Source organism: Diaphorina citri, unplaced genomic scaffold, assembly GCF_000475195.1.
Source record: "Diaphorina citri unplaced genomic scaffold, Diaci psyllid genome assembly version 1.1 scaffold7897, whole genome shotgun sequence".
Lineage (NCBI taxonomy): Eukaryota > Metazoa > Arthropoda > Insecta > Hemiptera > Psyllidae > Diaphorina > Diaphorina citri.
Genome location: NW_007385273.1, coordinates 7,007 through 20,438, shown reverse-complemented (window position 1 = coordinate 20,438; position 13,432 = coordinate 7,007). Strand labels below are relative to the sequence as shown.

Genomic DNA, 13,432 nt, shown 5'->3' with positions numbered 1-13,432 from the left:
ATTCGAATGCGGCCTTGCGAATATCCAAGCCATCGTCCACCGTGTGCTTGAACGGACCCATCTCTACTTCACGGATCAGAGTTTTCTGGGGACAGATAGGAAAGGGTTAACACAAAATGATATTTCACGGGGAAGGAAGTTTGAATTTTTAACCCTTACATAGGCACAAAATATTATTTTATTGGCGCAAAGTCTTGAAAGTTAAAAAGATATGGGAGAAATTTTCCTAATCGTCACTAAGTAAATGGACCCGCTCTTCTTCTTAGCCTTTCCCAATGTTCAGACGAAGTCTTTTCGCTATCCTCTCAATCAGCTCTAGGATGACTGCTTTTAGGCTGACATTTGGTTTTAGCTATAAAATTTTACGAGTGGATGCCCTCCGCACTCAACCTTTGCCATTTCTTTAGAAATATTACCTATAGCTGTAAATAATAGACCATAGAGGAAACAAAACCGTGGAGTTGAACCCTTATTAAACTTTAACTTTTGCAGCTATGAAACGTAAAATGCAAGTAAAACTGGAGGACAAAATGTATCAACTTTCAAAAGTGAGTACTATTCTACTGCTACCTTGACTGAACTTTACTAATAGATTCTTTACCTTGACTGAACTTTACTAACAGATTCTTTACCTTGACTGAACTTTACTAACAGATTCTTTACCTTGACTGAACTTTACTAACAGATTCTTTACCTTGACTGAACTTTACTAACAGATTCTTTACCTTGACTGAACTTTACTAACAGATTCTTTACCTTGACTGAACTTTACTAACAGATTCTTTACCTTGACTGAACTTTACTAACAGATTCTTTACCTTGACTGAACTTTACTAACAGATTCTTTACCTTGACTGAACTTTACTAACAGATTCTTTACCTTGACTGAACTTTACTAACAGATTCTTTACCTTGACTGAACTTTACTAACAGATTCTTTACCTTGACTGAACTTTACTAACAGATTCTTTACCTTGACTGAACTTTACTAACAGATTCTTTACCTTGACTGAACTTTACTAACAGATTCTTTACCTTGACTGAACTTTACTAACAGATTCTTTACCTTGACTGAACTTTACTAACAGATTCTTTACCTTGACTGAACTTTACTAACAGATTCTTTACCTTGACTGAACTTTACTAACAGATTCTTTACCTTGACTGAACTTTACTAACAGATTCTTTACCTTGACTGAACTTTACTAACAGATTCTTTACCTTGACTGAACTTTACTAACAGATTCTTTACCTTGACTGAACTTTACTAACAGATTCTTTACCTTGACTGAACTTTACTAACAGATTCTTTACCTTGACTGAACTTTACTAACAGATTCTTTACCTTGACTGAACTTTACTAACAGATTCTTTACCTTGACTGAACTTTACTAACAGATTCTTTACCTTGACTGAACTTTACTAACAGATTCTTTACCTTGACTGAACTTTACTAACAGATTCTTTACCTTGACTGAACTTTACTAACAGATTCTTTACCTTGACTGAACTTTACTAACAGATTCTTTACCTTGACTGAACTTTACTAACAGATTCTTTACCTTGACTGAACTTTACTAACAGATTCTTTACCTTGACTGAACTTTACTAACAGATTCTTTACCTTGACTGAACTTTACTAACAGATTCTTTACCTTGACTGAACTTTACTAACAGATTCTTTACCTTGACTGAACTTTACTAACAGATTCTTTACCTTGACTGAACTTTACTAACAGATTCTTTACCTTGACTGAACTTTACTAACAGATTCTTTACCTTGACTGAACTTTACTAACAGATTCTTTACCTTGACTGAACTTTACTAACAGATTCTTTACCTTGACTGAACTTTACTAACAGATTCTTTACCTTGACTGAACTTTACTAACAGATTCTTTACCTTGACTGAACTTTACTAACAGATTCTTTACCTTGACTGAACTTTACTAACAGATTCTTTACCTTGACTGAACTTTACTAACAGATTCTTTACCTTGACTGAACTTTACTAACAGATTCTTTACCTTGACTGAACTTTACTAACAGATTCTTTACCTTGACTGAACTTTACTAACAGATTCTTTACCTTGACTGAACTTTACTAACAGATTCTTTACCTTGACTGAACTTTACTAACAGATTCTTTACCTTGACTGAACTTTACTAACAGATTCTTTACCTTGACTGAACTTTACTAACAGATTCTTTACCTTGACTGAACTTTACTAACAGATTCTTTACCTTGACTGAACTTTACTAACAGATTCTTTACCTTGACTGAACTTTACTAACAGATTCTTTACCTTGACTGAACTTTACTAACAGATTCTTTACCTTGACTGAACTTTACTAACAGATTCTTTACCTTGACTGAACTTTACTAACAGATTCTTTACCTTGACTGAACTTTACTAACAGATTCTTTACCTTGACTGAACTTTACTAACAGATTCTTTACCTTGACTGAACTTTACTAACAGATTCTTTACCTTGACTGAACTTTACTAACAGATTCTTTACCTTGACTGAACTTTACTAACAGATTCTTTACCTTGACTGAACTTTACTAACAGATTCTTTACCTTGACTGAACTTTACTAACAGATTCTTTACCTTGACTGAACTTTACTAACAGATTCTTTACCTTGACTGAACTTTACTAACAGATTCTTTACCTTGACTGAACTTTACTAACAGATTCTTTACCTTGACTGAACTTTACTAACAGATTCTTTACCTTGACTGAACTTTACTAACAGATTCTTTACCTTGACTGAACTTTACTAACAGATTCTTTACCTTGACTGAACTTTACTAACAGATTCTTTACCTTGACTGAACTTTACTAACAGATTCTTTACCTTGACTGAACTTTACTAACAGATTCTTTACCTTGACTGAACTTTACTAACAGATTCTTTACCTTGACTGAACTTTACTAACAGATTCTTTACCTTGACTGAACTTTACTAACAGATTCTTTACCTTGACTGAACTTTACTAACAGATTCTTTACCTTGACTGAACTTTACTAACAGATTCTTTACCTTGACTGAACTTTACTAACAGATTCTTTACCTTGACTGAACTTTACTAACAGATTCTTTACCTTGACTGAACTTTACTAACAGATTCTTTACCTTGACTGAACTTTACTAACAGATTCTTTACCTTGACTGAACTTTACTAACAGATTCTTTACCTTGACTGAACTTTACTAACAGATTCTTTACCTTGACTGAACTTTACTAACAGATTCTTTACCTTGACTGAACTTTACTAACAGATTCTTTACCTTGACTGAACTTTACTAACAGATTCTTTACCTTGACTGAACTTTACTAACAGATTCTTTACCTTGACTGAACTTTACTAACAGATTCTTTACCTTGACTGAACTTTACTAACAGATTCTTTACCTTGACTGAACTTTACTAACAGATTCTTTACCTTGACTGAACTTTACTAACAGATTCTTTACCTTGACTGAACTTTACTAACAGATTCTTTACCTTGACTGAACTTTACTAACAGATTCTTTACCTTGACTGAACTTTACTAACAGATTCTTTACCTTGACTGAACTTTACTAACAGATTCTTTACCTTGACTGAACTTTACTAACAGATTCTTTACCTTGACTGAACTTTACTAACAGATTCTTTACCTTGACTGAACTTTACTAACAGATTCTTTACCTTGACTGAACTTTACTAACAGATTCTTTACCTTGACTGAACTTTACTAACAGATTCTTTACCTTGACTGAACTTTACTAACAGATTCTTTACCTTGACTGAACTTTACTAACAGATTCTTTACCTTGACTGAACTTTACTAACAGATTCTTTACCTTGACTGAACTTTACTAACAGATTCTTTACCTTGACTGAACTTTACTAACAGATTCTTTACCTTGACTGAACTTTACTAACAGATTCTTTACCTTGACTGAACTTTACTAACAGATTCTTTACCTTGACTGAACTTTACTAACAGATTCTTTACCTTGACTGAACTTTACTAACAGATTCTTTACCTTGACTGAACTTTACTAACAGATTCTTTACCTTGACTGAACTTTACTAACAGATTCTTTACCTTGACTGAACTTTACTAACAGATTCTTTACCTTGACTGAACTTTACTAACAGATTCTTTACCTTGACTGAACTTTACTAACAGATTCTTTACCTTGACTGAACTTTACTAACAGATTCTTTACCTTGACTGAACTTTACTAACAGATTCTTTACCTTGACTGAACTTTACTAACAGATTCTTTACCTTGACTGAACTTTACTAACAGATTCTTTACCTTGACTGAACTTTACTAACAGATTCTTTACCTTGACTGAACTTTACTAACAGATTCTTTACCTTGACTGAACTTTACTAACAGATTCTTTACCTTGACTGAACTTTACTAACAGATTCTTTACCTTGACTGAACTTTACTAACAGATTCTTTACCTTGACTGAACTTTACTAACAGATTCTTTACCTTGACTGAACTTTACTAACAGATTCTTTACCTTGACTGAACTTTACTAACAGATTCTTTACCTTGACTGAACTTTACTAACAGATTCTTTACCTTGACTGAACTTTACTAACAGATTCTTTACCTTGACTGAACTTTACTAACAGATTCTTTACCTTGACTGAACTTTACTAACAGATTCTTTACCTTGACTGAACTTTACTAACAGATTCTTTACCTTGACTGAACTTTACTAACAGATTCTTTACCTTGACTGAACTTTACTAACAGATTCTTTACCTTGACTGAACTTTACTAACAGATTCTTTACCTTGACTGAACTTTACTAACAGATTCTTTACCTTGACTGAACTTTACTAACAGATTCTTTACCTTGACTGAACTTTACTAACAGATTCTTTACCTTGACTGAACTTTACTAACAGATTCTTTACCTTGACTGAACTTTACTAACAGATTCTTTACCTTGACTGAACTTTACTAACAGATTCTTTACCTTGACTGAACTTTACTAACAGATTCTTTACCTTGACTGAACTTTACTAACAGATTCTTTACCTTGACTGAACTTTACTAACAGATTCTTTACCTTGACTGAACTTTACTAACAGATTCTTTACCTTGACTGAACTTTACTAACAGATTCTTTACCTTGACTGAACTTTACTAACAGATTCTTTACCTTGACTGAACTTTACTAACAGATTCTTTACCTTGACTGAACTTTACTAACAGATTCTTTACCTTGACTGAACTTTACTAACAGATTCTTTACCTTGACTGAACTTTACTAACAGATTCTTTACCTTGACTGAACTTTACTAACAGATTCTTTACCTTGACTGAACTTTACTAACAGATTCTTTACCTTGACTGAACTTTACTAACAGATTCTTTACCTTGACTGAACTTTACTAACAGATTCTTTACCTTGACTGAACTTTACTAACAGATTCTTTACCTTGACTGAACTTTACTAACAGATTCTTTACCTTGACTGAACTTTACTAACAGATTCTTTACCTTGACTGAACTTTACTAACAGATTCTTTACCTTGACTGAACTTTACTAACAGATTCTTTACCTTGACTGAACTTTACTAACAGATTCTTTACCTTGACTGAACTTTACTAACAGATTCTTTACCTTGACTGAACTTTACTAACAGATTCTTTACCTTGACTGAACTTTACTAACAGATTCTTTACCTTGACTGAACTTTACTAACAGATTCTTTACCTTGACTGAACTTTACTAACAGATTCTTTACCTTGACTGAACTTTACTAACAGATTCTTTACCTTGACTGAACTTTACTAACAGATTCTTTACCTTGACTGAACTTTACTAACAGATTCTTTACCTTGACTGAACTTTACTAACAGATTCTTTACCTTGACTGAACTTTACTAACAGATTCTTTACCTTGACTGAACTTTACTAACAGATTCTTTACCTTGACTGAACTTTACTAACAGATTCTTTACCTTGACTGAACTTTACTAACAGATTCTTTACCTTGACTGAACTTTACTAACAGATTCTTTACCTTGACTGAACTTTACTAACAGATTCTTTACCTTGACTGAACTTTACTAACAGATTCTTTACCTTGACTGAACTTTACTAACAGATTCTTTACCTTGACTGAACTTTACTAACAGATTCTTTACCTTGACTGAACTTTACTAACAGATTCTTTACCTTGACTGAACTTTACTAACAGATTCTTTACCTTGACTGAACTTTACTAACAGATTCTTTACCTTGACTGAACTTTACTAACAGATTCTTTACCTTGACTGAACTTTACTAACAGATTCTTTACCTTGACTGAACTTTACTAACAGATTCTTTACCTTGACTGAACTTTACTAACAGATTCTTTACCTTGACTGAACTTTACTAACAGATTCTTTACCTTGACTGAACTTTACTAACAGATTCTTTACCTTGACTGAACTTTACTAACAGATTCTTTACCTTGACTGAACTTTACTAACAGATTCTTTACCTTGACTGAACTTTACTAACAGATTCTTTACCTTGACTGAACTTTACTAACAGATTCTTTACCTTGACTGAACTTTACTAACAGATTCTTTACCTTGACTGAACTTTACTAACAGATTCTTTACCTTGACTGAACTTTACTAACAGATTCTTTACCTTGACTGAACTTTACTAACAGATTCTTTACCTTGACTGAACTTTACTAACAGATTCTTTACCTTGACTGAACTTTACTAACAGATTCTTTACCTTGACTGAACTTTACTAACAGATTCTTTACCTTGACTGAACTTTACTAACAGATTCTTTACCTTGACTGAACTTTACTAACAGATTCTTTACCTTGACTGAACTTTACTAACAGATTCTTTACCTTGACTGAACTTTACTAACAGATTCTTTACCTTGACTGAACTTTACTAACAGATTCTTTACCTTGACTGAACTTTACTAACAGATTCTTTACCTTGACTGAACTTTACTAACAGATTCTTTACCTTGACTGAACTTTACTAACAGATTCTTTACCTTGACTGAACTTTACTAACAGATTCTTTACCTTGACTGAACTTTACTAACAGATTCTTTACCTTGACTGAACTTTACTAACAGATTCTTTACCTTGACTGAACTTTACTAACAGATTCTTTACCTTGACTGAACTTTACTAACAGATTCTTTACCTTGACTGAACTTTACTAACAGATTCTTTACCTTGACTGAACTTTACTAACAGATTCTTTACCTTGACTGAACTTTACTAACAGATTCTTTACCTTGACTGAACTTTACTAACAGATTCTTTACCTTGACTGAACTTTACTAACAGATTCTTTACCTTGACTGAACTTTACTAACAGATTCTTTACCTTGACTGAACTTTACTAACAGATTCTTTACCTTGACTGAACTTTACTAACAGATTCTTTACCTTGACTGAACTTTACTAACAGATTCTTTACCTTGACTGAACTTTACTAACAGATTCTTTACCTTGACTGAACTTTACTAACAGATTCTTTACCTTGACTGAACTTTACTAACAGATTCTTTACCTTGACTGAACTTTACTAACAGATTCTTTACCTTGACTGAACTTTACTAACAGATTCTTTACCTTGACTGAACTTTACTAACAGATTCTTTACCTTGACTGAACTTTACTAACAGATTCTTTACCTTGACTGAACTTTACTAACAGATTCTTTACCTTGACTGAACTTTACTAACAGATTCTTTACCTTGACTGAACTTTACTAACAGATTCTTTACCTTGACTGAACTTTACTAACAGATTCTTTACCTTGACTGAACTTTACTAACAGATTCTTTACCTTGACTGAACTTTACTAACAGATTCTTTACCTTGACTGAACTTTACTAACAGATTCTTTACCTTGACTGAACTTTACTAACAGATTCTTTACCTTGACTGAACTTTACTAACAGATTCTTTACCTTGACTGAACTTTACTAACAGATTCTTTACCTTGACTGAACTTTACTAACAGATTCTTTACCTTGACTGAACTTTACTAACAGATTCTTTACCTTGACTGAACTTTACTAACAGATTCTTTACCTTGACTGAACTTTACTAACAGATTCTTTACCTTGACTGAACTTTACTAACAGATTCTTTACCTTGACTGAACTTTACTAACAGATTCTTTACCTTGACTGAACTTTACTAACAGATTCTTTACCTTGACTGAACTTTACTAACAGATTCTTTACCTTGACTGAACTTTACTAACAGATTCTTTACCTTGACTGAACTTTACTAACAGATTCTTTACCTTGACTGAACTTTACTAACAGATTCTTTACCTTGACTGAACTTTACTAACAGATTCTTTACCTTGACTGAACTTTACTAACAGATTCTTTACCTTGACTGAACTTTACTAACAGATTCTTTACCTTGACTGAACTTTACTAACAGATTCTTTACCTTGACTGAACTTTACTAACAGATTCTTTACCTTGACTGAACTTTACTAACAGATTCTTTACCTTGACTGAACTTTACTAACAGATTCTTTACCTTGACTGAACTTTACTAACAGATTCTTTACCTTGACTGAACTTTACTAACAGATTCTTTACCTTGACTGAACTTTACTAACAGATTCTTTACCTTGACTGAACTTTACTAACAGATTCTTTACCTTGACTGAACTTTACTAACAGATTCTTTACCTTGACTGAACTTTACTAACAGATTCTTTACCTTGACTGAACTTTACTAACAGATTCTTTACCTTGACTGAACTTTACTAACAGATTCTTTACCTTGACTGAACTTTACTAACAGATTCTTTACCTTGACTGAACTTTACTAACAGATTCTTTACCTTGACTGAACTTTACTAACAGATTCTTTACCTTGACTGAACTTTACTAACAGATTCTTTACCTTGACTGAACTTTACTAACAGATTCTTTACCTTGACTGAACTTTACTAACAGATTCTTTACCTTGACTGAACTTTACTAACAGATTCTTTACCTTGACTGAACTTTACTAACAGATTCTTTACCTTGACTGAACTTTACTAACAGATTCTTTACCTTGACTGAACTTTACTAACAGATTCTTTACCTTGACTGAACTTTACTAACAGATTCTTTACCTTGACTGAACTTTACTAACAGATTCTTTACCTTGACTGAACTTTACTAACAGATTCTTTACCTTGACTGAACTTTACTAACAGATTCTTTACCTTGACTGAACTTTACTAACAGATTCTTTACCTTGACTGAACTTTACTAACAGATTCTTTACCTTGACTGAACTTTACTAACAGATTCTTTACCTTGACTGAACTTTACTAACAGATTCTTTACCTTGACTGAACTTTACTAACAGATTCTTTACCTTGACTGAACTTTACTAACAGATTCTTTACCTTGACTGAACTTTACTAACAGATTCTTTACCTTGACTGAACTTTACTAACAGATTCTTTACCTTGACTGAACTTTACTAACAGATTCTTTACCTTGACTGAACTTTACTAACAGATTCTTTACCTTGACTGAACTTTACTAACAGATTCTTTACCTTGACTGAACTTTACTAACAGATTCTTTACCTTGACTGAACTTTACTAACAGATTCTTTACCTTGACTGAACTTTACTAACAGATTCTTTACCTTGACTGAACTTTACTAACAGATTCTTTACCTTGACTGAACTTTACTAACAGATTCTTTACCTTGACTGAACTTTACTAACAGATTCTTTACCTTGACTGAACTTTACTAACAGATTCTTTACCTTGACTGAACTTTACTAACAGATTCTTTACCTTGACTGAACTTTACTAACAGATTCTTTACCTTGACTGCAGTTTCAGCATAAAGCTGTGGTAGCACAGAGTCAAGCAGGTCTATGACTAGGGAAGGTTTGTTGTGAGCAGCAGAGTTGAATGCTACCAATGCTACTCGTCGCACGTTGAGGTCTGAATCTTTGAGAGCACTCAGGAAATCGCCAATGGTCTGACGAAGCAGAGGGTCAATACTTTGTGGCTGTGAAACAAACATGAAGCAAGGAATAATAAAATGAGTAAACAAAACTCGTTTCTTCGTTATGGTTATGAATGTCATTTCTTTGAATTATCACATTAAAACTTTGGTTACTTTGATGCTCACTGCAGCATTGTAGGATTCTCCAAGTATCTCAATGGAAATCGCCAATGGTCTGACGAAGCAGAGGGTCAATACTTTGTGGCTGTGAAACAAACATGAAGCAAGGAATAATAAAATGAGTCAATAAAACTCGTTTCTTCGTTATGGTTATGAATGTCGTTTCTTTGAATTATCACATTAAAACTTTGGTTACTTTGATGCTCACTGCAGCATTGTAGGATTCTCCAAATATCTCAATAATCCAGCACCCAATGTTCACCTACCATGCTGGCACCGGTCGCTATGCGTATTACATAGGTCGCAACAGTCAGTCATGGAATCAATCATTTGCATGATACAATTTTTTTGACCCTGCTGGGAATCGAATTCGGGTCTCCCGCGTGCAAGGCGAACGCAGTGACCACTACGCCTTGGGAGCTGATGACTAGACTGAGCGAAATAAATCTACTGAGATACAAAACAATACGGATAAAATATCAGATACAAAACAATACGGATAAAATATCAGATACAAAACAATACGGATAAAATATCAGATACAAAACAATACGGATAAAATATCAGATACAAAACAATACGGATAAAATATCAGATACAAAACAATACGGATAAAATATCAGATACAAAACAATACGGATAAAATATCAGATACAAAACAATACGGATAAAATATCAGATACAAAACAATACGGATAAAATATCAGATACAAAACAATACGGATAAAATATCAGATACAAAACAATACGGATAAAATATCAGATACAAAACAATACGGATAAAATATCAGATACAAAACAATACGGATAAAATATCAGATACAAAACAATACGGATAAAATATCAGATACAAAACAATACGGATAAAATATCAGATACAAAACAATACGGATAAAATATCAGATACAAAACAATACGGATAAAATATCAGATACAAAACAATACGGATAAAATATCAGATACAAAACAATACGGATAAAATATCAGATACAAAACAATACGGATAAAATATCAGATACAAAACAATACGGATAAAATATCAGATACAAAACAATACGGATAAAATATCAGATACAAAACAATACGGATAAAATATCAGATACAAAACAATACGGATAAAATATCAGATACAAAACAATACGGATAAAATATCAGATACAAAACAATACGGATAAAATATCAGATACAAAACAATACGGATAAAATATCAGATACAAAACAATACGGATAAAATATCAGATACAAAACAATACGGATAAAATATCAGATACAAAACAATACGGATAAAATATCAGATACAAAACAATACGGATAAAATATCAGATACAAAACAATACGGATAAAATATCAGATACAAAACAATACGGATAAAATATCAGATACAAAACAATACGGATAAAATATCAGATACAAAACAATACGGATAAAATATCAGATACAAAACAATACGGATAAAATATCAGATACAAAACAATACGGATAAAATATCAGATACAAAACAATACGGATAAAATATCAGATACAAAACAATACGGATAAAATATCAGATACAAAACAATACGGATAAAATATCAGATACAAAACAATACGGATAAAATATCAGATACAAAACAATACGGATAAAATATCAGATACAAAACAATACGGATAAAATATCAGATACAAAACAATACGGATAAAATATCAGATACAAAACAATACGGATAAAATATCAGATACAAAACAATACGGATAAAATATCAGATACAAAACAATACGGATAAAATATCAGATACAAAACAATACGGATAAAATATCAGATACAAAACAATACGGATAAAATATCAGATACAAAACAATACGGATAAAATATCAGATACAAAACAATACGGATAAAATATCAGATACAAAACAATACGGATAAAATATCAGATACAAAACAATACGGATAAAATATCAGATACAAAACAATACGGATAAAATATCAGATACAAAACAATACGGATAAAATATCAGATACAAAACAATACGGATAAAATATCAGATACAAAACAATACGGATAAAATATCAGATACAAAACAATACGGATAAAATATCAGATACAAAACAATACGGATAAAATATCAGATACAAAACAATACGGATAAAATATCAGATACAAAACAATACGGATAAAATATCAGATACAAAACAATACGGATAAAATATCAGATACAAAACAATACGGATAAAATATCAGATACAAAACAATACGGATAAAATATCAGATACAAAACAATACGGATAAAATATCAGATACAAAACAATACGGATAAAATATCAGATACAAAACAATACGGATAAAATATCAGATACAAAACAATACGGATAAAATATCAGATACAAAACAATACGGATAAAATATCAGATACAAAACAATACGGATAAAATATCAGATACAAAACAATACGGATAAAATATCAGATACAAAACAATACGGATAAAATATCAGATACAAAACAATACGGATAAAATATCAGATACAAAACAATACGGATAAAATATCAGATACAAAACAATACGGATAAAATATCAGATACAAAACAATACGGATAAAATATCAGATACAAAACAATACGGATAAAATATCAGATACAAAACAACACGGATAAAATAGCAGATACAAAACAATACGGATAAAATAGCAGATACAAAACAATACGGATAAAATAGCAGATAGTGCTGCATTGTTTATTTTTCCAAGAGGTTTGATAGAGGGATCTAGAACTGCTAGGGTCTCATCGTCCCGAAAACGAAGAGAGAAGGAAGACAGGATAGGAGAAAGCCAGTCGTTCCGAGAACAAACATTATCCGTTCAGGATAAAATCCGCCCCGGGCGGGAATCGAACCCGTGGCCTTGCGCTTACAAGGCAGACGCGTTGGTAGCCAAGCTAACTAGGCTGGCAATATCGAAAGTGCATCTTCCCCAACATCATCTTTCTATCCAGAGCCCAATCTTTACATTACATTTAAATGAGGTCTTTTCTAACGAAAAAGTCCTACATAGGTACTGGACTCCGCACAAAAAAAAAAAAAAAAAAAACCCCACCCGTGCGCCGGAATGTGTTCGTCCGGAAGGGTGAGGGACGACGGTTCACACACCGGGTCGGGACCGGTAATGTCACGTGCGCTCTCGCAACGGACGAAGCAGCCTCTTTAGGGACTTCCCTCGACTTTGTTGATTTGTTCCTACTGCGCGTAGTTCCACCAAACGCGAGAAAACAATAAAAACGCACT

General features: G+C 32.6%; 1 protein-coding gene across 1 annotated transcript in view; it reads right to left on the bottom strand.

Moving 5' to 3' along the window:
• Positions 1-13,432, bottom strand: part of LOC103522313 (cullin-associated NEDD8-dissociated protein 1) — a gene marked incomplete at both ends in the record, with an annotated part of 20,022 nt that continues 6,590 nt past the window's right edge. Inside the window, 1 exon segment of the mRNA XM_008487417.1 lies at positions 1-85. Coding sequence (XP_008485639.1) covers positions 1-85 — 85 coding nt within the window.